Genomic DNA, 27,140 nt, shown 5'->3' with positions numbered 1-27,140 from the left:
CCCCGTCTTATAAGGCTTATATGGGAATTCAATAATAAATGTTTGCATAGATTGGGTTTAAATCAGATTCAGCAAGCCCCTGTGCATGGAAAATGTGATTTGGGTGAGTCTCAAGAAAAATATTTTTTATTTTTTAAGTTTTTGATTAGATTTCCATATTTTTAGCAGGAATTTGCATCTATATACAACTACACTTTCAGTTCCTACAAATCTTAGAAGTAAAAAAGGAATGGCGTTGCTTAGCTGAATAGCATTCCCAAGCAATTTTTAATCAAATGCGATTTAATTAAGTTTAAGCCCTCCCTGCGTTCCTTCTGGCTTTTGATGCATTTAAAACGACATAAGAAATGACTGGCTATTTTCGGGGAATAGAGACTTTGTGAATGGATCCTCTCCACTGCACAAACCTCAGATGCACCTGGGTGTGTGAATGTGATGAGGGAGCCCGCAGGAAGTTGGAATAATCATTAATGTTTGATGGAAAGAAAAGCAAACAGGAAAACAAATCTGAGTTTTTTCCATCCCCAGATCACAAGGTCAGGGATACTAGAGGAACTGAAGTTATATTTTAGGATAGAATAGCTATAACTTGGTAAAATTTACAAAAAAAAGAAAAAAGAAAAATGTATAGTTTATGAACAGTTACTTAATGTGAGCGAATCAGATCAAATTTTTTTAAAAGAACTTTTTATTTCTAGTCTATGAGCCAAAAAATCTAGCACTGTTCAGTAGGATAGTAAAGAGCCAACAAAAAATAAATAAATAAATAAAATGCAATATATTTTTTACATCTACAACAAAAAAAAAACAGTTTGAGAATCTGTTTATTTTGTGGTCATATGTTTTTGCAGTGGTTCTTAACATATTGGTGCACAGACTTCTTCTGGTGCTATGCTGTTTTCTGTCTTTTTTTTCTTTTTTTTTTTTTGTCTTTTTATACAACCAGAATGTTCTTGTTCTTTAATTACAGATGGCTTTACTGGTGAGAAATGCCTGGAAATGCCTGGTTCTCCACAGATCTTACCTGTAACTTAGCTCAGTAGCATCATGGAGATTAAGTTAAATTAAATCCATACAAATTGAACATTCTAGGGAAAGAAATAACGTCTACCCAGAGGCAAAAAGGTAGCATGCCCTCCACCAGAAAAGTTACATAATGACTTTCCAAGTTTAGTCTGATAAAAATATAAAACTGGTTTAGATTTCACGGTAGTCCACTTACCAGTTTTATTATTTGAGAGTTACTGTTTTAAATAAACTCTGCAAGTATGCCAAAGAGAGAAGAAGACCACAGCTGTAACGCCTCTAGTATCGTGCTTTGGACTTAGGGCCAAACAGACAACAGAGAGCCTCTTCAAAATAACCTCCACGCGACCATCCAGGTGTGTGCGTACTCCGCTCTGTCATGGCTGCCATAACTCCCCAGGCTCTGCTCTTCTTCATCCTCCTCTTCTCCCTCCTCTCTCATCTCTCTGAAAGACATCACACACTCATTCAAATCCACGCGCTGGCACATGATAAAAGTATATGAATCTTAGTAAGCGAGCAACAGAAAACTACTAGTATGACAAAACGTTCTTCTTAAAAGCACTGTAGCTAATTTTTAGCCTTAAAAATAGTGGTTAATTCCAAACAATTGCAGCGTTCCAAAGTTATTCTTCACTTACCTTATGCATTCCTAGCGTCCTAGTTATTCACCTTGATGAGTTTATAAGCACTTTTCACTACGCTCAAAGGCCAGAGTTTTGACGCTACAGTAATTTTAACAACTAGCCTTACTTCTCTGTTCACAGCTAATAAAAACACTTCATAAATAGGCACAGACAGCACACAGTAGTCTAATTTTGACCTTAAGAGCTGCTTTTACAGTATATCTCTATTGGGGCAAGACAAAATAAAAAAAATAATATAATGACTAATACAGAAAAAGATGATTGTGTAAAGACTATATGATGTCTTAAGTTAAGCCTGTTTGTCCTGGAGGCTGCTAAAAGAATAAAAGAAGCCCAACGCCTTCACAAGAAAAACATAACAGATTGTCTTCCTCGGCTGGAGCCACTTCAAAGGCGTCGTGTTAGCGGAGAATGGTCTTAAATGAAAATCAGGGAGACAAACAGCGCTATTAGAGTTTCAGAGGAGGGCTAAGACGGTGTGAAGAACAAGGAGAGAAAAGGATCATGGGAGCGTGCATGGACCAGGAGGTTAAGTGTGGGTGTTGCTGTAGTTGCAGTTTTCATTGTGTTAAAGACGCTGTACAGGTTTTTGTCTTAAAAATGTGAAAAACAGAAATTTTTTTTTTAAATTTCAAATGGTTTGTAGTGGTCCAGAGTTATTCCTCACTTACCTTACGCATTCCTGACCATTCTAATTATTCTCCGCGCTGAGTTTATAAGCATTTTTAACAGCATTTTGAGACAGCTAGCATGCTAACACGCACTTCCTGATTATCTTGACAGTAAAATGTGTTCTAATTAGATGCAGACAGTACACAGCAGACTTATTATGACCTCAAGAGCTGCTTATACAAAATACAGTAATAAATACATTTTGCTCAAATACATGCAATTTTTTTTTGTGTGTTCGGTCAAAATTTAACCTAGAAGAATGAACTTATTATCATTTAATTAGTCATGTTTTATGATTGAAATTTTAAAAGCCACTGTAGATTACATGAGTGCATTTGCTTCTGATTTGGAGAGATAACAATTGTCAGAAAATTCTTTAATTAATAGTTTTTAGCTGCAATAATTAAAATCACAACCACAGTGCGTCTTTCTTTCTAATGTGTAATGTATTGTGTTAAATATTTCTTTTCACACGTACACATATTGTACCTCTCTCATTCTAAGAAGTATATCATTTATTTTCACTCACATAATTGCACAAAATATTCAGAATGCCTCCACTCGCTTATCTCAGCTGTCATTCACTGTTGCGTAAATGCGGCAGACAGATAAACAGAGCGTAGAGATGCCATAGCCCGGTGCTCCTGACAGAACATTGTCCATATTGTTATATTGTTGTGTGAGCCCATCGCTCCGCTACACCTACAGCCTATGTCAGTGAGCATGTCTTTATCCACCAACATGAAAGCAACTCAGCTGGAAGGTCTCACATCACACAGTACAAAGCCGCCACTTACAATATTTTCCACTTCACACCGTCAACACAGGGGAGATGAGAGCATTTTCTGGTACTTTGGTGTGTAGTAGTTGTTGCATTATGATATGGTATATGGTTGTTCTCAGATTCAGTTAATGTGTTTATGTGTCTGTATGTATATTATATACATTAGTGTTGTCATGATACTAAGGAATAGACTCAATACTCAAAACAATTCTGATACTGCGAAGATATAAACACTCTTTCTTTAGACAACAGAATGTGATTTTCAACATTAAATAATAGTACTTTCTTTTATATTACCATGTGGTCTTGTCCCTCAGTTGTTAACGTAGGTTCCATAGTGATCCATGGGCGTGTACTAATCTATGTGCTCTTATATTTGTTCTTTTACAGCTCAAGATCATTCTAACGCTATTCAGGAAAGGTTCTGTCTGTCCTGTGAATGTGATTTTTTTAGTATCAGTACTTGCCGTAATTAGTATCTAGTTTCAGTATTAGTTTTAGTATCATTTAATATCTGATTTTCAATTTTGACAACCCTAATGTACTTAACAAAAAAACTATGGCGAAATGACGAAACTTGAAATGATCAATATTAGTTATTGCTGAAATGTTATGAAGGCGATATTGTCAATCCCATTTAGATATAATGTAAAAGCAGCTGTCATTTTACTGTCTCTATCTGATTATAAAGTGTATTTTTATTGCTCGCGAACCACGAAGAAACCCTAGTGCATTGTTAGCATGCTTGTTGTTTATTGAGGCCCAAACTCCGCTTTAGTCTTTCAAAGTTTTATTCATCTGCCCACCTCTAGTTATGAGATAAGATACAGTATGTAATTGAAAGGTACTGTATATTAGTGGCTTGATTCAGCATCTTGCCTAGTGACGCAACAACAGCCCAGACTTATAGTGAGCAGTAACATCGTGTTTAAATATTTCATACTTTCAAAGGTGATAATAAATTTTGAGTTTTGTGATGTTTTGCGTTGGATTGGTCTATTTACTGCTATGTTCGCTTTTATACACATATTCTAAATGCCACCTCGCTGTATTACACCACCAGCTCTTATTCATAGCAAATAGCCTGTCACGGCCTTCCATTTGTGCAGCCTTATACATAAGATTACTGTGGCAGCAAGCGGCGTTAAGCGGCAGTGTGTATGGTCGGGGGCAGGTGCGTCTGTCTCGGTAAAAGCCTTGCGTCCCAATTTATCAAATGTCATTGCTGTAAAGGTCAGCCTTCGTCATGGTTGAGATAAAACAATGCGAGCCTCCTCTCATCTCCCATCTCCCCCACAGCTCCGCGACCATTCTTCTTCTGTGGGATCTCTACAAAGCCTACCTCCTGCTCTCAGCTCATCGCCTCCCCCTTGAGGTTTTCTTTATTAAGCAAGCTGTCTGTGTATTCTTATTGGCGTGTGTGTATGTGTACAGTACTGGCATAAAAGGTTTTGCGTGCTTCTGCGGTTTTGACAGATGATCTGCGACAACTGTGTAGAGTCAGCCCTTTGGTGGGATCCAGCAGGGACAGAAGACGCCCTTGTCCTTTTTTTATTTTAAAGCATATCTCTTTACTCAGGGGGCATCGCTTCACCCCCCCTGCTCTTGTGGCCTCCGACTGTAGCTCCTGGCCCGCGCTGATCGATTGACAGTTTGACTTTGAAACGAGATAAAACATCCTCTTCTGGCGGTAACCTCGGAGATAGGACTTTTGGGCTGTTATCCATCACTTTTGTGCACAGTAGTTGGCGCAGTCTGTCGTACTGTAAAATCGCAGCACTGTGTTGACAACTCCAGAAAATGGGAAGATGAAAAGGTGCTTGGAAATAAACAATAAAAAGAGTGTGTTTTGTGGAGCCGGTGAGGACTTCAGAGTGGAATGATTTTTACATAATGCTGTGCTGTCACAACTATGGGACTGTTCATAATAGATGCTTTCGGAGTGGTTATGTCTGACAAAAGAGGAACACAGATGTGATGTTGGGAGTAGGACGCTCGATGTATCCGAACATCCAGATATTTCAAACAGAACAAATGAGAAACACAGGCGCTGCTCTGGAACTCAGATCCTTGTAGTCTGAGAATAAAATGGGATCACAGGCTATAAAAGTAATGTAAGGGCAGTGCTTTGAAACCTATAGGATTTCAGTTTGACGTTTTATTGCATTGTTTTGAGCCAAGTTTGTTTTTTACTAAAACCACATTTTTACAGAACATTGTATAGCACAAGCTAATTATAATGGTTGCAATTTGCATATCACAATGGCAGCAATTCAGCTTTTAAATATGGTCTGTGCCGTAGGGGTTTTGTGTATTTGTTTAGCACTTCATATTTCAGTCTCCTCTCATCAATAGTAAATACTCACTGGATGAGTTTTAAATAAATCACATATCAGTTTGTGACTGAAAACTGCAATGAAAAATGCTCTGTAACTTTTCTGGTGTAGGGTCAGCCGTTTGCTTGTCTCCATGATATTGCATCTGTAATTGAATAAATTCAAGATACACATGTTTAAAAGTAATATATTATACAAATTGTGTGAGGTATAAGCCATGTTATATTGCTGTTACCTTCTCAAAAACATACCTGAAGTTGTGTTTTGTTTCATGTACACATGTTAAAGTAACCCTGTGATGTCATGTACTGGTAGTTTTCAAGTTAACGTTTTACCTTTAGTTCAGTAGAGATGGGAAATTCCAGGGCTGAAATAATCCAGATGATTCTAGTGAAGGTGTATGGAGTTTAAAAGACAGTAGAGCACTTGCTTTATTACCACATGACAGCACAAGGTGTTTTAAATATGCAGGTTAAGGGTGTCTTGATAAGAAAACAGCATTATAACATAGATCAGAAAATAGCATAATATGGCCCCTAGTAAAAAGAATAAAAATGTTTAATATTGTTTCTTGCATGAACTCAGGCTGTTCATTCATCTTATAACATGTTTCAGTAAGATTCCAAACGTTATGATTATTTACACTGTAGACGTCACAGCTGTAGTGTATGTCCAGTAGTGGTAGGTAAACATTCCACATGCGTTTTCCAATTCACATTCCCTCCATGTTTGCTTGTGGAGCTCTCGGCCCCGGTGGCTGAAGTTAGTGAGGCTTTTGGCTGGAGCGAGAAGCAAAGCCAAGAATCTGTCTGACCACACAGTGTAAACTATGTGTTTACAGCAGCGCCGGCCGGGGTCACTTTGGGCATGCTCAGTCCAGCTCACCTGCTCCTGCTGATAAAGGGCCCTGTTGTGTGGACAGACAGCCTGGCGGGCAAATAAAAATATACTGTTTCATCTGACCACAGGGGCTTAGCCTGGTAGAAATCACAGCGTCTCCTGGCATCATCCACAGCCCCAATCCACACTAGATTTGTAAATATTTTAGATGCTAAAGGCACTGTACCTGATTTTTTTTTTTTTACTGCTTTTAGAGTTTTGTGATAATCCAAAGTTATTCCTCACTGTCTTAACGCAGTTCTAGCAACCAAATTTTTCACAGCAATGAGCACCACTTTTAAAGATGACAGGAGTTTTGTTTAACAAACATGTTTAATAAACATCCCTATTTATCCAGGAAGAGTCCCAGTTTTGAAGCTTGTGTCCCCTGTCCCAGCCGATTTTTCCAAAACCAGTGATTTGTCCAAGTTTTATACAAGAAATGTCCCAGGTGTCCCTATTTTTGACCAATCTGATCCCAGCCGACAGTAAAGAGAGACATAAATTGTCACTTGTGGGTAAATTTTAAATTTAATTGTTTGGAGGATAAGCCCCTTGAGATGTCTCACCATCTTGTTTTCGAGGGGGTCCTCATAAGTACAACAACAAAAGACAGATACAGTAGGGCAGATAGTAGGTTACATAATTTCAAATAAGCATCAAAACAACAAAATCAACACACACACACTCAGACACACTTGACTGACACATAATAAGTCAAATTTGAACAAAATACTATAACAGAGCTGTTGGTTCTGTAAATATTGAACTAGATGAAGGGACAGTTAATGCATGACTCGATGAGGGAAAATTGTTCCAATCAGAAGGAGCTTTATATTTAAACGAGTGTTTTCCTATTTGTTTTTTTTTTTTGAGCTGTTTAAAAATTATCAAAACCCAAAGAAAAAGAAAAAAAAAGTATTATTACCAACCAACCCAAACCAGGAATGTCCCAGTTTTTTATTTTGAAAATCTGGTCACCCTAGTTTTGCTGTCACTGTAGTGCTAACAACGACTAGCATGCTAAAACACTTTATAATTAGATGCAGACAGCACATAAAGGCCTCATTTTTTTTAACCTTAAGAACTGCTTTTACAATATATCTGTACGTTGCATGCATGCTCTGCCCTCTTTTCAGCTTTTTCACGCCGCTCAGTACCTACCGTGCTCAAACATTAATAGAGCTCTCACCAAGAAGGCCATGAATTTATGCATGTTTCCTCTGGCTAACGTAAGCGCCCATGCTAACCTCGTAACAAGCTAGCCTTAATGGTTTGCCTGATTAAATCCTGCTCCGATCTGCCTAAACACAGGTGCCTTCGCTGTAATGTTATGTAACCGCCTCCAAACACAATTCACATGTACTGGCTTTATTCCATGGTCTCTCCTCCTCCCTTTTTACATTGTCCTCTGCGCTATTCACCGGGGGAGTCTTGCCATGCTCCAAATAACTTTATTGACATTTGAATTGGATGTGGATCACAGTAATTATCGTGCCTTCCTGCTCGCTGGCTTGGATTCAGAGCGGTCGCTTTTCTAACTAGAGATACAAGAAAATATATCTTAAACGGTGGAAATTTGCAGATTATGAATATTTATGTTACTGTAGTTTAGTAGACTTTGTGGTAATTGTAGTTTTTTGAGTAGTGATTGTAATCTTTCATCATCAAAAACATGGAGGTGTGTTTTGTTTCATTAACACATGTTAAACGCACAAACCCTGCATATTTAGGCTGAGTTCTCAAACTGAAACACTCCGCCTTGTGATGTCATGTTGTAAAACAGGAAGTGCTCCAATGTGTTTTTAAACTGTTTGCAATTCACTTCAATCATTTGGATCATTTCAGCCCTGGAATTGCCAACCTCTACTGAACTAAAGGTAGCTTGAAAACTGTCGCTTCAGGACATCACAAGGTAGAACAGAGCATTTTGAACTTTGGAGATGACCAACTACCTAATAATGAAGGGTTACTCAAGCATGTGTGAATGAAATAAAACACAAACCCAGGAATGTTTTTTGAAGAGGTAACAGTTCAACATGTCTCACGAGAGTCCATTTTGCAATATATTTATTTTTTTGGGGTTGCCTTATTTTGTAATTATTTTATTGACTATTTTGTTCCAGTATTGCTGGTTCAATTGAATGTTCAAAAGAAAAAGAAATGGGCTACATTTAATGTCCAAACAGGCGACTACTGTTTTTCATTATTTAAAACTTGAGTAATACTTATTGTTCAGAGAGACACGATCACGCAGTAAACAATAAAATATCCTCATTAATGTTCAATAATAGTCAAATCCACTTTTATTTTGTGATTTACGAATAATGTCTGTTGACTTGGGTTGCAAAGATTTGTGACTTTTAAAATATGGGTCCCCAGAAACACTGATATAGGACCCTTAAATTCTAGCTGTTTAACATCTAGTACTCTCTCTCTTATTGCTGTCTCTGCTACTTTTTTTTACTTACAAACAAAAAAGCACACCTCACCTATTCTGATTGGCCGGAGCTCAAAGATTGCTCAGATGAGTATTTAAAACAACTTGACTGAACAAAAATGCTGCTAAAACTGTGCCAAACTAGTACTTGGCATGGTATTTTTCATGTGTACTTTTTCCTTTTAATTCCACTTTAACAACAGCACTTTTGCTTGAGTAAAAATTTGCAAAACTCTTTCCACAATACAAGCTAAAAACTGCCGTCCAAAGAATCCATTCAAAAAGTGAAGGCTCCAAAAACAGCACTGCCATATGGACTCAGGCATGTGGCCGAAACATGTGAAAAACGCACAACGTTTACAAATCTCCATAGCGACTATTCTGTACTGTCCGCAGAAACTAAAATAATGGCACCACCTCTCAGTCAGTCCGATATGCCCACTCTGGTTATGTCACAGGGAGCTAAAAATATGTTACAGTTCAGATGAGTAAGAGGGTTTTTTGTTGAGCCAATGGGACGTCTTGAGTCTCGGCAGGTGTTCTGGCGAGGGTGCAAGACACAGTAGTGCCAAGGAACAATTTTGACCACAAAAATATGGGCTTCTTTCAGCAAAGCTCTCATTAGTTTGGAACCGGTTGGCATAGTTTCTCGGCATAAAACCTGGACAGCTGCAAACACTTTCTCTTTTTTTATTGCAGGATATGGGTTACATAAAGAGATTTTTTTCTTTTTTGTGATGAAGGTTACCTTGTTGTTGTAGGGACTGATTCTAACTGCAATCCTAGTAGAGGTTGGCACTATTCACCTTATTCCGTAAGTTGCTGTGGGCACCGTCATTGTCATTGGGGTTGTGTGTTATTTTGTACAGGGCTACCAATCTCACAGCAAATAAGTTCTATCCAGATTAGATAGCAGTTTTAAAGCTTCTCAATAATCACTGCAGTGTTGACTTGTTGGTGCACATGAACATTGAACATTTTACAGAAATAAACCTACTTTATTTCATTTTTTAGCGGCAAAACTTTTCCCAAATCCTCAATTGAAATGAATGGGGAGAATAAGGACAATATCAAATTGTAATGAGCTGAGCTGAATGGCATAAACATATGTTGTGATCTTCCAGCTAAGAGTATGAAGTGATATTTTCTGCACTTTTGAAGAATTTAAGGCAAGTTTTAATATTTTTTTCACCCAAATTTCTCACGATTATCATTGTCGTCATACTACAAATCAATATTAATATTAATTTTTGTCAACATTGCTCACCCCTATTCTTTAAGAGCGGGCATTATACAACTTTTGGACGCTTTCCACCATGTTATAACTTTGTTCCCTCATCAAAAACATGCCTGAAGTGGTTTTATATGTCATCCGTGCATGTTTGGGTAATCTTACAATCTCTACCGGGCCTATTTAAACCCTCCTTATAGCTGATTGTGTTGTGATAGCAAGGGGAAAGGGAGCAGGACTATTTTCTGCGTATATAGCATTTTTAAAACAATAAAAAATAACATAGCAATCTAAATATGTTATGTATAATTAATAACCGATAGCAGTGTAATACTTTGTATTTCTTTGTATAGACGTGCAAAACTAATGAAACCTTAGTAGGAATAATACAACAATATAAAATGCATTCAGCAGGGCCGACTTATTTTGCAATACTTTTTTGTTTTTAATCACTGAATCCAGTAATTACTACCTGTGGTCCAAGCAAAAACACGATCTCTTTTCAATCTAAAAGACTAAAATAATACCTCAAATTTGCCTCAGAGCGACTAATAATAATCTCTTCAGAGCAAATCGATCTGTTAAAAACTCATTCAGCTGGAGAAGGAAAGTAGCATGCTGTCTTATGTAACACGGCAAGATGGATTTATTTGCCCGAGACAAACAGCTCCCACATTTGTCAGAGAATAAATCCAAGAGCAACTTTGCCCACTGAGTTTTCATCTGTAACACGCCCATACACTCAGTTCCTATGCCTGCCTGAATGATAACGGCATAAATAGACACAGCTCGCCCTGTTCAAAGTCACTATCATTTTATTCTTGACATGAGGAGAGTCAAAAGGAGAGACGGAAGAGAAACAGAAAGAGTGAGAGAGGTTGCCGTGTTTTTGAATACGAGTAAACATCTATAACTTGTATATCGGATATGTGTGATGTTTGCAAAGTTAGTTTGATGTAAAGGGCACATTGGAAATCATTTCACAGGTAAATTCTGGTAAACAAATCTGTGGACATGGCTTATTTATTTCTCGTGATTCATTTTACTGAGAGGCCTTTATTGACAATTGTATAACTTTTTGGGCCTGTGGGTAGGCTTTATTGTCCTCTACAGTAAGCAACACAATATATATATATTTTTTTTAAGTTTGAGTACTATAAAACCTTACAAAGTGTGTCTTTAAGGGCCTTACTTGGCGTCAAGGCTTAAGCATTTACAATAGAAGTTGCAACAGTATGCTGTTATTATTGAACATATCCATTAAGTGTTTGCCACCTGCTTGTCTCCAGTGAGAGGTTATTGCTTTGCCTAGGATGTTTCACAGTATGGTATTGAACTCTCTCCTGTCTATTTACTCTGCACAGAAAGAATGCAAGTTTCTGAAGGTTTTGTTTTAGCAATAAAAACACCAGTAATATTAAACAGTTAAAGGTTCTATATTGCACAGATTGACTCTTGTGAGCTTTAAGCCATAATATAATGCTGTTACCTCATCAAAAACATACCGGCAGTTGTGCTTTGTTTATTTCATGTTTGAGTAATCCTGTATTATTATTGTAAATATTATGGTGCATTCACTCCACACTCAGTGGTGGCAAGCTACTATTTATAGCTACAGTTGCCCTGGGGCAGACTGACAGAATTGCCCTCCCTGACCACCACCAACACTCTCACACACTTCACTTTTTTACTAATTCTTACTTGTACAGTAGAATGTTGCAGGTAAAGCTGTAAGTTCTCCATGGAAACAAGCAGCCTCCACCAGAAAATTAACATAGTGCACCTTTAACACATTATACAATTATAATATTACCCAATTCCCCCATGTTGTAACAGTTATTCACCTCAATTGCGCTGTGCATCTGGAGAAATGTACTTAGCCATATGGTGCTGAACTCAGAAGACCTGATGCGAGCATATAGGGTCACATTAGGGCTTTATTAATACTACGCAGCCTCTGTTTTGCCCTCATTTTCTGCTAACTTGGATTGAGAGTGATTAGGCCGTGACACAAGATGAGTGTTGAACAAAAAAGTGGAGGAAATTGAGGAATTTTTAGTGGATGAGCGCCTTTCCGTGCCTGACGTGGGTTTAGTTAATGAGTGGTGCATATGTCGACCGTGCAGCTGTGCAGTTACAATCAACCCCGCCAGCTGAGGAGGAGAGGCAGACACACACACACACACAGAGAAAAGTATTAGGTCTTGAATACAAAAAAAAAATGGTGAGAAAGCGTTCTGCCGAAGAGGAGGAGGTGAGATAGAGGATTTGAGCGCAGTAAACACGAAAGAGTGTGAGAGAGAGAGACATCCGGAGGGAGCAGGAGAGAGCAAAAGAAGTTGCCAAGATAGTTTCCATTCTTCTCATCCTCCTTCAACAAGCTGGAGCCCAAATGGTCGCCATCCAAATCATTGCACTCAGTCAGCTGCCTTCCTGAAAAGTCTCGTCAATAGAAAGAATGGGGACAAAATAACTCCAATATGCAACTACTCAGGACAAAGAGAGGGAAATGCGACGCTGGGCTGATCCACTCTTTACCGCTCCGAAAGGTTTATTGAATTAAACATTAACATATTTTCAATACTGCCTTTTTCACCTGCACTTCCTTTTGACCCCGGCTCCGTTTTTGGCTGGCGTTCCATCGGCGGTGAGATTTAAGCCTCTTTAACAGCTACAGAAGAGCTTTAAGGCAGAATGTGTGTGGAAAGCAGTTTTTCTTTTTTTTCTTTTTTGGGGGGGAAAGGATCACAGGCGGCTGGACAGAAATAGGTAGAGAGAGAGTGAAGTCTGTGACCTTCAGATGTCTAAGGCTCACTCCTCTACAATGTTGCAAAACCCGTATCCACTGTCACTCGGCCAGGCAAGGACGTGCCTTTATAGTGGAGCAGTTATTTCTCACAAAGTCTGTGGAGTCTTTTAACTTTTAAAGGGAACTTGTTATGGAAAATCGACTTTCATGAGCTGTTCTAATAGAGTTCTCGCATCATTAGCTTGTAGTTGTACCTTGATTGATTCATGCATGTTTTAGTAATGCTGTACTATCCTACAGTCATGGCTTGTGTGTTCTGAAAATACCTTTTAGGTAGATGTATAGGTATATTGTTCTAAACTGTCAAGAGGCAATGCTTCCCAGTTCTGCAGTTCAGGCAAGAAGGGAATCAACTCATTTGTACAATCAAGCTGTTTTAGATCAACATCGCAATGGACAAAATGTAAAACAATGGTTTACATATGTTGTAGTTTAATGCTAAATATTGGAAAAGTGCACAAGTTGTACTGAAGAAATGTTTTGTTCCTTTTTGTAATGTAATGTAGTTTTAAATCTGTTTCTAATGTGTACCTGTTGTCTCTGTGTGCACCTACAGGCAAACCCGGGAGCAGCAAACTCCTCCAGACTTCTTCTACTTCTCTGACTTTGAGAGGCACAACGCTGAGATCGCTGCTTTTCATCTGGACAGGTAGGTTTACGTGAACAGTGCTCCATCTAGTGAGGGATCCTGCTTTTGGGGGTGGAAGCATGTTTATCTTTTCAAAATAAAAACGGATATACAAAGTAAAACAGACCCCACTTAGACGGTTGTGAATGAGCTGTGTGAATTGTGTTTAGTACAATTTGTGTGGTAGCAGTATTGGGAGCCCCTCTCTCTGATAGCCTCAGCTCCAGCACCAGTGCTTGGTTCTTCTCTGATTGCTCAATTGCCTCTTTGCTCATTAACCCCATGGAGGACTGAAGACCTGCACAACAGTCTTTCTATTTATACAGTATTACTAGCACTGCTCATGTCTGATGCACAGAAAGCCTTGTAAAAAGGAAAGATTTGGCTGAGTTGAGTTGCAGGTCTTGTGTCTGTGTCTGTATGAATGGAGTGGGTCCCACATCTCCACACAGTGTGTGAGAGCACAGTGCTCTTCCTCTGCAGCAGGCCTGTGTGCTGTCCACACTGGGTGTTCATGAGTCCCACACAGTGTAGCCATGAGTCCTGCAGCTGAGAGTCCTGAGCAGAGCTGTGCCTCCTCTGCATGTACCGACACACACACGCACGCACACACTTTCCTCTTAACACTACGGGCTCAGCCCAGGTTGTTTGTGCACACTATATTAGACTGTAAGTTTAGACGTCACTGTACTGTACTTTTATGAGCTCTATGCTGTTGGAGTGTGAGGTGTGTAGGTGCTGTGAAGGTGATGCTGAAGTCACACGCATGTGCACGTACACACACACATGTGAGGACCTGCTCCTCCTTCAGGCACATACACACACGTCACCAGAAGTGTATGAGAGAACAGTTTGTTGTGCTCCACATCTGCTGGCCCGCTGCTCTCCTCAGCACATGTGTGGGTTAGGAGGAAGAGGAGGAAACCAAAGGCATGAAAGGCCTGTGCCCATTCTAAATATAAGGCAGGCAGGGTTAGCCAAAAGCACTGCTGTGTTTTTTCCCTTATTTTGTCTGTTCTAAATTAGTGACTGGCTACAGAGCTGCTGCTGGTGCAGAGGCTTAGGCTACAGTGCCTCCCTGGGGGCCGCAGACGCATAAGGCCCTGTTCAAACCCCACACACAATACACTGTCTCCTCCTATAGACGCTACACCTCATTAATTATGTGATTGGATTTAAATGGGAAGTGCGTTTGCTGCATTAGGCAGAAAAGAGTCATCTGCACACAATGACTTATAAGACTCCATTCATCCTGAAAATATCCCCCCATACTCTCCTCTCATGTGAGTGTGCACTGTGCCCTCGCCAAAAGCAGGGGGTGATCTACGCCCATCCATGGGAGTCTGAAGTGATGAACCAAGGGGACAATTTGGTGGTAACCCTGGCCCCGAATAACAAACACTTTATGTTCTCTTTCTCGCCTGTTTCTGTCTGTCTAGTGTTCTCCTCCTCTTCCTCACCTGCTCCTGTCTGTCTGGTGTTCTTCTCTTCCTCACCTGCTCCTGTCTGTCTGGTGTTCTTCTTCTCTTCCTCGCCTGCTCTTGTCTGGTGTTCTCCTCTTCGTCTCCTGCTCTTGTCTGGTGTTCTCCTCTTCGTCTCCTGCTCCTGTCTGGTGTTCTCCTCTTTGTCTCCTGCTTGTGTCCGTGGGCTGTCATCGTTCGTTGGGCGCTCGTGTTCGTTATCTCTCTCAGTGTCTGTGCCCTGGGGCTGTGGTCATTAAGTTTTGTCAGGGATATTCATTTTTAAAGAGCCTGTGCTCATGTTGGAGCTGGAGGTTTCCTGCAGCACTAGTGTAAGACCTGTGTGGCACAACAGACATACAAGGTTTTTATGGTAGAAAGTGTAGGCCTAAATATAAATGTGTAATATTACTCTTTAAATTACTTTCATTAGATGGGACATGAGAGTACAGAAAAATGATGCAGTTCTACAAGAAACTGTGAGCAAGAGTCATTAACAGAGCTCAAAGACCCATCTGCTGCATGAGAGTGCCCTCTGGTGGCAGTTGTTGTGTATTTTCTTTAACCATTCAATGGAATGTGTGCCCCAGTGGCCTAATGGATAAGGCACTGGCCTCCTAAGCCAGGGATTGTGGGTTCGAGTCCCATCTGGGGTGGATTGGCTTTTTTTCATGGTGTGAAGTAAATTCAATGGCTATTTTAGCACATGTCTGGTTATGGACTTTTATTCTCTTATTTACATTATTTTGACATGTATAAGATTTAATTTAATCATTATTCTACCAATAGAATAGAAGTGCATATATTTAAATGACAATATGCTCGGTGCTTCTTTAAACATTTGTCCAAATTTACCTTCTGTGTGCAGGGTGCTGGACTTTCGCCGGGTTCCTCCTGTAGCGGGTCGATTGGTCAACATGACAAAGGAGATCCGAGATATGACACGGGACAAAAAACTGTGGAAGACCTTCTTCATATCTCCAGGTGACTAAAACACACACACACACATTTGTCACAGCGTTGAGAGTTCAGTTCCTGACATGTTGAGGCTAATGCATTAAAGAGCAGTTGTCCTGCTTTAGAATGTGGAGCGTCCTGTGTCCTGAATATTCATTTGCCTGGGATTAGTGTTATCAGGGGACACTGGCACCAGCATGACACCTCATTAGCATGATACTTTTTACTTTGCATATTAAACATATGGACTATCCTCACAGGATTCAAAGTACTGTGGATCACAGCAATTAATACAAATAGTCCAGGGTAATTTATTATGGTGTTTTAAATATATGCACTTTGCTTCTCAAATAGGCATGTCATCTAACAACAGTATTTATCACTAAGTACTTTCACAGAACATATATTTGCCCTCATTAATAAGAGTGTTTGTGTGTCTTTGCATGCACAGCCAATAATGTGTGTTTCTACGGCGAGTGCTCCTACTACTGCTCCACTGAGCACGCTCTGTGCGGCAAACCTGACCAGATCGAGGGCTCTATGGCTGCTTTTCTCCCAGATCTCGCCCTGGCCAAACGCAAGACCTGGAGGAACCCCTGGAGACGCTCCTACCACAAACGCAAGAAGGCAGAGTGAGTCAAGGGAGATCTACATAATCTTAATTGAAATATATTGTATTTATAAAAATATTTTAAAAACAAGTTAATGTAAAATATATAGCAATAACCCTATTCAAATTCAATATGGACTAAAGCTTGATTGTGAATTTCCAGATGGGAGGTGGACCCTGACTACTGTGAAGAGGTCAAACAGACTCCTCCTTATGACACTGGGACAAGACTGCTGGATGTTATGGACATGACCATCTTTGACTTTCTAATGGGTGAGTCCTGATACAACACCTCATGGGACCACACTATAACTAAAGCAAGCTAATGTTTACTAACCTTTTTCCAGGAAACATGGATCGTCACCACTACGAGACCTTTGAGAAGTTTGGGAACGAGACCTTCATCATTCACCTGGACAATGGCAGAGGGTTTGGGAAGCATTCTCATGATGAACTCTCTATTCTGGTGCCACTGAGCCAGTGCTGCAGGTACACATGTGTATGTTTACATAGAACATTAGCCATACTAGCTTTTAGTTTATTATTATACACTTCTTAAAAGTAAAGATATTTGCTTTCCTCCTCATTAGTTTTTTTGTTTTATTGACACGCATTACTTTTAGTTGTGAGGACAAGCTTTGATCTCTCTTTGCCCATGTTAGAATAGATCAAGTTTCCAGTCTACATGTTCTATATGGGACCTTCAGTAATAAACTTGTATATTTTCCTCAAATAGTGGTAAAATATAAATATCCTTCTGGTTTTTATTCTTCAAAGTTGAGAAGGCTTTTATTAGGTGAAACTATGTACTATAAACTGCATACACTGTAAAAAGCCTGCTCCTAAAGTAACACTCTGTAATATGAAGTAGATGATATATAGACTTTGGTTTTGCAGAACAGGGCTATCACTGTGCGCTGTGGCCACTGACATGTACCCCCTGCTGCTTTTTTTCTGCAGAGTCAGGAAGTCCACACACCTCCGGCTGCAGCTGCTGGCTAAAGAGGAATATAAGCTGTCTGTGCTGATGGCAGAGTCCCTGCTCCGGGACCGCCTCAGCCCCATCCTCATCCAGCCACACCTGGACGCCTTGGACCGCAGACTGCGCCAGGTCAGAGCCAAAACTCAGTAGAGCTCAGCTACTCTTAGCTTAGGAAGACTATACAGTGTGTACTTGCAGAGTTCTGCTATCTGTAAATGAATAGTAAAGGTCAACTTGTGCAGTCTTATTGTGGCATAAACTTTGTTTTGTTGAAAATGAGTCTTTCTAGGAGTGCCTAGAGCGGGTCTAAATGTTTGAAGACATCCAGTGATTACTGCTGACTGTTCTGCAGCCCTCTCCTTCATTATTCATGTCTGACTTGGTCCTGTGCTCTCTGTGTCCAGGTGCTGAGGGTATTGGCTGAATGCATCGAGAAGGAGGGCTATAGTTACGTGGTGGAGGATGACCTCCAGGGGGAGCCAGGCACAGAGCCGGGCCACAATGGCCCTCGCCGGAGGTAGCTGAGTGTGGTGTGACAGCTCAGACTGAGCTGGAGCTCGGGGGAATGAAGCTTTGAACTGGACTCTGGTCTGAGCCCATCTGTGCTGCTCTCACTGGGACCACTGCGGACCACCTGCCTGTGGTCTGGACCTGCCGCCTGCTGGATAGGACCCAAAACAGTGCAATGACTCTATGTGCACTACTGCTTACAATGCAAGGGACTTTGCATTTAAAAGGATGTGGGATATGTTTTTTAACTAAAGTATGGACTGCTCAAGCCCCCTGTTATGACGACTCTAATGTAGGATAGTGTAAGTCCAGCTGGCACCAATGGGCTCCTCGCAGCACTACCACACCCTCTGCTGGTCCACTGGTGCAGGACAATGTTTGAATTCAGTGAATTCTGGGGGACTTTAAAGGGCCGCTTCCTCTCTGCAGCTGAACTCTGTGTTTCTTAGTATTGTTGGTATTCCCAGGGGTTTGGGTTGAACTCTCACAGTGGAGGAGGAAGAGGTTCCTGTTGTCTTAATAATCAAGAGAATTATTTGCTGCAAAAGTGTCTTTTCTTTTTAATTGAGCTGTTGTGGCTCTTGACATTGGTACTGGAGATAATATTATTTGATTGGAGTGCAGGCTTACTCCTGGAGTTGTCTGATAATTTGCCCATAAATGTTCTATGTCCTTGAAAGAGTATTTATTAAAATTCATATTTATTTAAAATTAATTAAGCAGTAACACAATTTTCAGTTTAAAGGGATCATCAATGCAACATGAGAGGTGTACTTCCTCATTTGTCCAGAAGAGGGCAAAGGGGGCATGTACTAAAGCCACTGCTGGATCTGTGCCTCTTGCTCCAGTTTAACAGTACTCACCACTCTAACAGTACTACGCCTGCTTCTGAACAATGTCAGACATGAGCAAGCCCACGCCTTTGTTTACACCTCCTGTTACTAACTACTGTCTGCTTTATTGGATTAGGTTGATGGTACCAAAAGCCAATGTGAGACAAAGAGTTTTGATATGATTTCTTTGTAATATATTTGATGTTACTGTTGTGGAGAGATTCTTTTCCAGGATGTATATTTCATTCATACCAGCTGATTGCTTAACTGTGACTGTGGGCAGTTGGCTCTTTGGCTGAGAGTTAATATATAATGTAGGAAAATCTAGTGCCTGTGCAATGATAGAAATACTTGAATGTGTGGATCCATTCGTCCCAGGTATGAGGTGTCGGGGCAGGCGGAGGGATACGTGTGTTCACATGGGGGTCCTGCGGTTGCCATCGTCTCGTGTCAGTTTAGAGTGTGAGCGAGTGTGGCTGGGTTTAGTAGATGAAGTGTTGTCCAAGTGAAAATGCTACTTTTCTATTCAACTCATGGTTTCTGTGGTTTTATTTTAAATTTTCTTTGCATCATGGTTTTAAGTGCAATAAACAAAATGAGCAGAATTGTGGTCCTGTTGTGTTTTTTAAAAATAAAATATAACACAGATGAAGTATGAATAAGTAAAACGAAACTATCACTAACAACAATTGCCAGTTTCATAGTTGTTAGAGGAGAACTAATAAATTGCATTTTATATAGAATAACATACAATATAGGTTTATTATAAAACCACATACACATTTTAATATTTTTTTTTAAAATTGCTATTTACTTAGGGTTGTCAAAATTATCGAAAATCAGATACTAATTGATACTAAAACTAGTATTGTATGCTAGTATACTCATTTGAACAAGTATCAGTAATAAAAAAGTCAAATTCACAGGACAGAAAAGAACCTTTCCTAAATAGCTTTAGAATGACCTTGAGCTGTACCAGAGCAAGTATAAGCAAGTACACCCATGGACTACTATGGTACCTACCTCGACGACTGAGGGATAAAACAGAACAGTAATATAAAATAAAGTACTACGATTTAATGTCTTGCCTTAGTATCAAAGTTGAGTTTGAAATTTTAGGATCGTAGCAACATGTTTTAATGAAACATGTATCTTAAAAGTCCCATATTATGCAAAGTTGAATCTTGTGAACTTTAAGTCATAATATAATGCTGCTACCTCATCAAAAACCTGAAATTGTGTTTTATTATTAGTCTGTCTACATCTCCAAAGCTCAAAATTACAAGGTGTAACAGGCTGTTACCAATTTGAGAAAAGAAGTCATCTTAAATATCCAGGGTTTGTGTGTTAAACATGTGTGAATGAAACAAAACACAACTCCAGGTATGCTTTGCATAAGCAACATTATAACATAAATAAAAAATAGTGTAATATGGGCCCTTTAATAATATTGTCCATGTGAATAACTCTTGTCAGTGAATGGAGAGGCCATTTGTGAAGTCTGCTTTTGGTACAACCATGTGAATGACAGTTTTTACGTTGCTGCATTGCAGTTCACAGTTTTACGAGGAATTTGACATGACATGTGAACTTTACATTGGTTTATGTGCAACAGCTATCAAAACTTTGATCCATTTCATATTCTACAGACATTTCAGTGTCTAGTATCACATTAACAAAAAGGATTATCCATCAGTCGACAACACTGGATTTATGGATAATGTAATACCTGTTTAAATCAATTTTGTATTTTTTCTTGGGTTTTCACACTATCTTAAAACTTTTTTGGCTGTGTTTGCTAATGTGTGCATTATCTCTATGGTAACTACTCAAAATTCCGCCAGTAGAGATACACATAGAACACCCCAAGCATGATGTCACTGCAAAGGATTAATATTGTATTTTGCCATAAAATATCCAAAAGATAAATTCACAAAAGTTGCCCCTGATTGTTTTTATTATTCACTAGACCTAAGACGCCACTGGATTACAATACGAGCATTAAAAAATATATCCACTTCAGCTGCCCCCATCTGTATTAACTAATATTGGCCTATAAAATATTGTATTCTCATGTGAAATTGTGTCTTAAAACAACACTAAAGCAAAATAGCATGTGAATAACTATGAACCAGAATACACATTATTCTTGAAGGTCAATCTAAGTAATTTTTTTTACAATATTAAAATTTTGGTAAACATTTTCTATGCATCTTCATCATTCAATTTAATCATATTTATTTATCTTTTATGGAACTGCTCACAATCAATGCAGTGTTCTGTTTTGCTATCCTTTTCCTCTAAAAACACCCACAGAAACAACAGTGTTTAACACACATGAACATGTGTGCACACGCATATATGTACAGTACAGAGGTGTGTGTGTGTGTTTGTGTGTTTGAGGGCAGGCTGCAGAGACAAGCATCGCAGAGACACACACGCTCTAATGACTGAGCGGCTGCAGACAGACACAGAGGAAGAATGGTCATGGGAGAGAGCTCTTATCAGATCACACCACAGACCTGAAGCACTGACCTCTGAGACTTCATGTGAGACTGCAACTGCTCTGGAGTAACATTAAGGCAAATAGACTCAGTGTGTACATCCACTAATGATCATCAGGGTAAGATTATGGCTATAGGCATGTCTCCTACAAAACATGTTTTATATAAATGTTAGTGTCAAAAAAAACTCAAATTTAAACTCTTACACTCAAGATAAATGCTTACTTTTCGTCCTGGGTTAAAACCTGACATTAGCTAAAATATAAATATAACAAAGAAAATATAAAGCTTCAAACCTTCCAATAGCGTTTTAAAAGCGACTATCGCATGATGAGGACCAGGTTTTGTGCAGCAAAATGACACCCCATACTGAACATTTAATTAACTTTTGTTTTGATTACACATTTTTAATAGTACAAGCATTGTTATAACACATACAAAACAACACCTGGAGTCAGAGTTCCGATCTAGAGCATACTACATAATATTATTATACAAGTATTATTAATATACAATACAACTGTAAATAATAATATACCTATCAATTACTATGTAAAGGGTGCCTCACCTAACCTGTTTAATGCCATTCTGTGAAACATCCCAAGCAAAGCAATAACATCTCCATGGAAACAATCAGATGGCAAACCCGCCTACTGGAAAAAAAACACGCTGCACTTTTAAATCATAACTATGACTAATTTCTGAACACATTTTCCCAAAGAACACAGAAAACTTGTAAGCCACATCCCCATCCCCACTGAGCGCTCCTAAAATTCCAGGGTGGTTTGAGTTCGACCTTTTGCCCGCTTCATTACATTAGCCAATCAGAAACAAACATGCACTCTTTTAATATCTCAAGGCCTGACTGATAGAGCTGCTATGGGCTACTGCTGCTGCTGCTGCTGTGCTCCGCTGGGCCCACACACCGCCAGACCTACAGGCTGTTTGTACCGGCCCCCATCTCCCCTCGGGACCCCCTTCCCCAATCGCCCCGTTCAACAGACCCCCCTCAAAATACACATCCTCGCTTTTATACGCACGGAAACAATTTATGGCCATTATAGAGCATTATAGATAGCATCTCCAAAACTTCCCGGCTAATCGGAGGCCAGAGTGGACACACACACACACACAAAGATGCTAAAGAGTTAACAAAGACGTAAAAGGGTCTTGTTTGTTGGTTTGGGGCAGTCTACGCGTTTCTGGTACAGTTACAGAGATTAGTCTATAAAAAGAAGCAAAAATAAAACAAAACTACCAAGTACAGGACCACCCAGGAATCAATGAGTACAGAGGAAGAGGCGGGAGCTGTCCAGTGCTATAGCCTGGGGATAAAGAATTAAGCAGCGTCCTTTGAACACTATGTAACAAATTGTATAATGTACAACAAGCAGGAGGGATAGTAGTACTTTCAATATGGCAAAAAGTGACTACTGCTGGGTGGTTCTAACACTGATAGTCCCAATGACATTATAAAAAAACCTTTTAAATGTTTTAATTTTATTTTGATTTTAAATTTTGTTTATTTATTAGATCAAGTTTTTTGTGTATTTTTGTATTATATTTTCTTCATGATTTTCAGTTAGATTTTATTTGTTCTTATTAATTTAAATATGACTTTTCTAAATATGGATTAATTTTCTGAACACAAACAAGATTTTTAATCAGTGCAATTGAATACAACCAAAAAATGTCAAACGTATTTGTAGGAGCCATTCGTGGGTTTTCTGTTGGTTTCCTCACGTGACTGGTGTGCACACGCTTTAACTCTGTGCACTACACTGCGGTGTCTGGGGGTGGCACGGTGGGTGTGGTGTGGCCTATATATGAGCGCGCTCACCTGTTGAGTGTAAGGCCTTGGATCATGGCGGCGGGGTGAGCACGGGGAGCAACTTTCTGTTGACCGTATTTTAACAGGAAAGATTTGCATATAGAAGGGATCGGTGCATGGCTACGGACGGCAGCAGCTTTAAAGTAAGCGCTCTAACGCGTATGCCTACTATGACAAACAAGTACCGTGTATATGCATTTGTTCCGAGTTACGCGTCCACAGTGTTTTACCCCGTGTCTTAGCCCGCCGCGGCGTGTGGGATAAGCATTGGGCTACATACGCCGCAATAGTATTCTTCTAATGTCTGAACTCTGCTTTTAATGATGGAGAACTGGCTGTAGACCTCCCCATTAAAATGACCAAACTCATCAGGTTTTTTTTTGTTTTTTTTTTCAATAAAGATTCCAACTGCACACAGCATTATATATTTTGCCCCTTAATAGTATGTTCTGTAAATAAAGACAATTACAAATCTCTACAGTCTGGCACCTACAAATAAAGGAAATAGTTTCTTCAATTTAAAACATAAAAATTATGAAATAAATCTGTTTAAAGTGCTTTTGACAGGTTTTCATGTTTTTCTAATTATAACTTGGTTTAGTGGGATAGTACCTGTGATCAGTATTTATCATAGTTTTACATCAGGCAAGTGGCTGTTTATACAACTCAGTTTTTTAAATATGCCTAATTCCATCCAAAATGCAGAGACAATTTAAGTGAAAGTCATGGTCTAATCATGGTGTAATTTTTGGTCCTTGTTAAAAATGGTTGCTAGGTAAAGGGGTAAAGGGCATGGAATAACCTCTAAGTCATATTTGCAGCCCATGTCTAACCAGGAAGTGAAATTATAAACTTGAAAATTAGGGAAAAACTTTTCAATAAATCTTAAACATAAAGATGTTAACTGCGTTTTACTGAAACGAGAAGTCTAACCTGACATACGCAATTTAAAGAGTGATTTGTTTAGAAAAATAATCCATGAAGTAAACATTTCATAAATTCCTGTATTAACACATTGCTATTAATCTGAATTCAAATTTAAAATCAATGTTTATATTTATTATGCAGTGTCTGGACCCCATGACTGTTAACCTGTGTTCTGTGACCCGTGCTCGGATCAATGTACAAGTGTAATGGACGTAGGCCTATAGAAGGTGCGAAGGAGGAGGGGGCGAGGAGGGGGCCGAGCTAACAGTGAGTGGCAGCCGAGCAGAGCATGTGGCAGACTGGAGGAGAGGGACTCACTGGTGCTGCTGGGGACCAAACGGAGGAGCAGAGCCTGGACCTGACCCGGAGCTCGCCTGGGACCCGTGAAGGCAGCGTCATGTTCGATAACTCCAACTACCCCTTCAACTGCTTCAACTACGATGGAGACGGATACCCCAACTCCACCTCCGACGAAGACAAGAAAATGTGCCGCCCGGCTTACAGGTACCAACCGTTTAGCGTTTACAAAAAGTACTCCTATATAAAGTTCTTTAAAGTCAACTATTATGTATCATTTTTTATTTTATTGTTAATTAAAGATTGCTGTAAATATGTGTTATTGATGTATGAATGTAAAGCAAACCATAGGCTGTAAACACAGAGATGTACGTTTAAAAAGGGCTGGACAATATGTCAAAAAAAGAATCTTTTTTTTCTCACACAGATTAATATTGATTTTAGATTTGATTTTGTCTTATTAAAAACTAATAAAATGGCTTTCAAATTTAATTAATTAATTTAGCTAGCATAAACAATAGACACATTTAATAATTACCACAAAAAAGTTAAATTTATTCCTCCAGTCTGACCTCTGCTCCAAAACACATGCTTTTACTGACTGGATCGGTGTTGGACTTCTTGATTAAAAAGACCCAAGCTAATCACTGACAAATAGAAATTATAGATTCTCAATCTGAGCTCAAATTGTATTAATTAAACAGTCCTACTTTTAAACCACCAAATCATCAGCACAGTCATTCACACCAAGACAGATCAAATCACAAGTTTGTAAAATCTCATCATAGGTATTTTGGTTGCACTCTTTCGCATTATCTTTCTTTGTATTGATACAGCATTTTAAAAAATAATAAATGAAGAAGGCATAGTGGAGTAGAGACCTTTCTTCTCCCAACTTTGATTTAGGCCTAAAATCCATTTATTTCAAAAGGTGTTTTTTAGAAAGATTCATAATAATTTTATTCCAATTCATTATTACAGCACATCTTACACTGGATTAGAATAATCTTGTTTTTATTCATTTTAAGCATCAATGTATGATTTTCATTGATGTTAAAAGTAATGCAAAAATGCATGCTTATCAAGGCTGACTTAAATAAATATGTATGATGTGTGTTTAGTTACATAGCTCTGATCGCCATGGCGATCCAGCAGAGTCCGGAGCAGCGTGTGACTCTGTCTGGGATCTATGAGTTCATCATGAAGAGGTTCCCGTACTATCGCTCCAACCAAAGGGCATGGCAGAACTCCATCAGACATAACCTGTCCCTCAACAGCTGCTTCATCAAGGTACAGCACCTACAAGACATGATACAGGTCACGGGATACAGGGAGGGTCAAGTATGTCATGACTGACTACTTTATAATATATTTATTATGTGAATTATAAAGGCATGTTAACCCAAAATTGCATATTGAAATATGGATTATACGGCTGATTTCCTTTTCAGCCTAATAGGAATAAAGAAATGTGTATATTATTTACCAATACTATTCTACATTATTATACAAGGTAGACGCACCTCAAATATCTGTTCAAAGATTACTTTGTACAGACCTATAATATACATAATTAAAAATGTATACAGAATAATAAATCCTCACACTTGTGTAAAATTTGTAGTTTTGATAAAGCATGTGTTTGTATTTAGGTTCCTCGGACTGAAGGGAACGAGAAAGGGAAAGGAAACTTCTGGACTTTTGCCACAGGCTGTGAGTCGATGCTGGACCTGTTTGAAAACGGGAACTTCCGACGTCGCCGGCGCAGGAGGAATATGAAGATGGGCCTACGGGAGGCGGAGCCTCCCTTCCACCCTCTGGAAAGTAACCCACCCGCCCCCGCATCCCGCCGCTGCCCCCCGGACTCACCCCTGTGCCCCCTCCATCCAGAAAGACAGCGCCCTCCGCACAACAACATGGCCGACAGCTCCAGCCAGGGCAAACCAGAGTCTGAGATCAAGTTCAGTATCGACTACATCCTGTCCACTCCAGACCCTCCTCTGCAAGGCTTCAGGACCACCCATGGGCCACTTCACATTGCACCCACGGGTGCACCCATACACGTCCTGGAGCCTCAGCATCTCAATCTGCACTTCTGGACTCTATGAGAGAGAGACAGGAGCCCGGACTGAGTCATGTGTGCTCATTATGAGTCTGGGAGCACTGGAAAACAACATGAACAAAAACAATCTGCCAAATGTAAATGAAGCGTCCAAGTCGCTCACATGGGGCTGGTACATGTTGTGTAAACTCTGCAATGTGAATACTACAGGCCAGTGCAGCCACAGCACTCGTGTTGTTATAACCATGTTTGGTGTTGAGTGTTAGTATTAGAATATTCGGTTTACAGGGTCTATGTGTATGCTCTAAATTAGAAACTAATTATAAATACTTTACTGAATTATTATTTTATAAATATACTGAATTAAAAATATTTTTAATTCAGTGTTTATATCATTAAAAAAAGTTTAAGAATTTCAAAGAACATTGGGAATTGGTATTGTTTATATTTATGTCTTACCACCATTTTAAGAGAAAAATAACATTATATGATATTTGGATTTAATATTTATGTATAATTTTCAAAACAATTACATTTAAAAAATAGATAAATCAAAAAATGAATAATGATAAGAATATAAACCCATCAATCTAATTACTACTACAAAAGATATAATTTTAAGTCAAGGTTTATCTAAACCCTAAAACCCTGATCATAAATCAGATTATTTAGTGTATAACCAAATGTTGCACACATCAATCACAAGATCAGAGCT

General features: G+C 39.2%; 2 protein-coding genes and 1 non-coding gene across 3 annotated transcripts in view; all 3 read left to right on the top strand.

The window, feature by feature from the left end:
* fam20cb (FAM20C golgi associated secretory pathway kinase b) overlaps positions 1-19,398 on the top strand; it is a 70,042-nt gene extending 50,644 nt beyond the window's left edge. Inside the window, exons 4-10 of the mRNA XM_020924141.2 lie at positions 13,381-13,473; positions 15,781-15,896; positions 16,321-16,501; positions 16,643-16,752; positions 16,827-16,968; positions 17,440-17,590; positions 17,866-19,398. Coding sequence (XP_020779800.1) covers positions 13,381-13,473; positions 15,781-15,896; positions 16,321-16,501; positions 16,643-16,752; positions 16,827-16,968; positions 17,440-17,590; positions 17,866-17,982 — 910 coding nt within the window. The 3' untranslated portion in view covers positions 17,983-19,398. The remainder of the gene's footprint in view (positions 1-13,380; positions 13,474-15,780; positions 15,897-16,320; positions 16,502-16,642; positions 16,753-16,826; positions 16,969-17,439; positions 17,591-17,865) is intronic.
* trnar-ccu (transfer RNA arginine (anticodon CCU)) lies at positions 15,496-15,568 on the top strand. Its single transcript has one exon. It is a non-coding gene; the product is annotated as a tRNA-Arg (tRNA).
* A 3,766-nt stretch (positions 19,399-23,164) lies between the features above and the next one.
* Positions 23,165-27,102, top strand: foxl3 (forkhead box L3). The gene is made up of 4 exons (XM_020924426.2): positions 23,165-23,282; positions 24,208-24,570; positions 25,485-25,653; positions 26,016-27,102. The coding sequence occupies exons 2-4, from the start codon at positions 24,356-24,358 to the stop codon at positions 26,469-26,471; spliced, it is 840 nt and encodes a 279-aa protein (XP_020780085.2). The 5' UTR covers positions 23,165-23,282; positions 24,208-24,355; the 3' UTR covers positions 26,472-27,102.
* The last annotated feature ends 38 nt before the right edge of the window (positions 27,103-27,140 follow it).

The sequence above is a fragment of the Boleophthalmus pectinirostris genome, unplaced genomic scaffold (genome assembly GCF_026225935.1).
Source record: "Boleophthalmus pectinirostris isolate CB_2022bp ecotype Guang Dong unplaced genomic scaffold, ASM2622593v1 HiC_scaffold_14, whole genome shotgun sequence".
NCBI classification, from domain to species: Eukaryota; Metazoa; Chordata; class Actinopteri; order Gobiiformes; family Gobiidae; genus Boleophthalmus; species Boleophthalmus pectinirostris.
This window is presented reverse-complemented; position numbering and strand designations above follow the sequence as displayed.

What these genes read in the sequence shown, in the direction of transcription:
- foxl3 (XM_020924426.2), top strand. Translation starts at nt 24,356, where the DNA reads ATGTGGCAGACTGGAGGAGAGGGACTCACTGGTGCTGCTGGGGACCAA. An exon ending in ATGTGCCGCCCGGCTTACAG is followed by an intron (nt 24,571 to 25,484) that starts GTACCAACCGTT and finishes ATGTGTGTTTAG; the next exon opens with TTACATAGCTCTGATCGCCA. An exon ending in TCAACAGCTGCTTCATCAAG is followed by an intron (nt 25,654 to 26,015) that starts GTACAGCACCTA and finishes GTTTGTATTTAG; the next exon opens with GTTCCTCGGACTGAAGGGAA.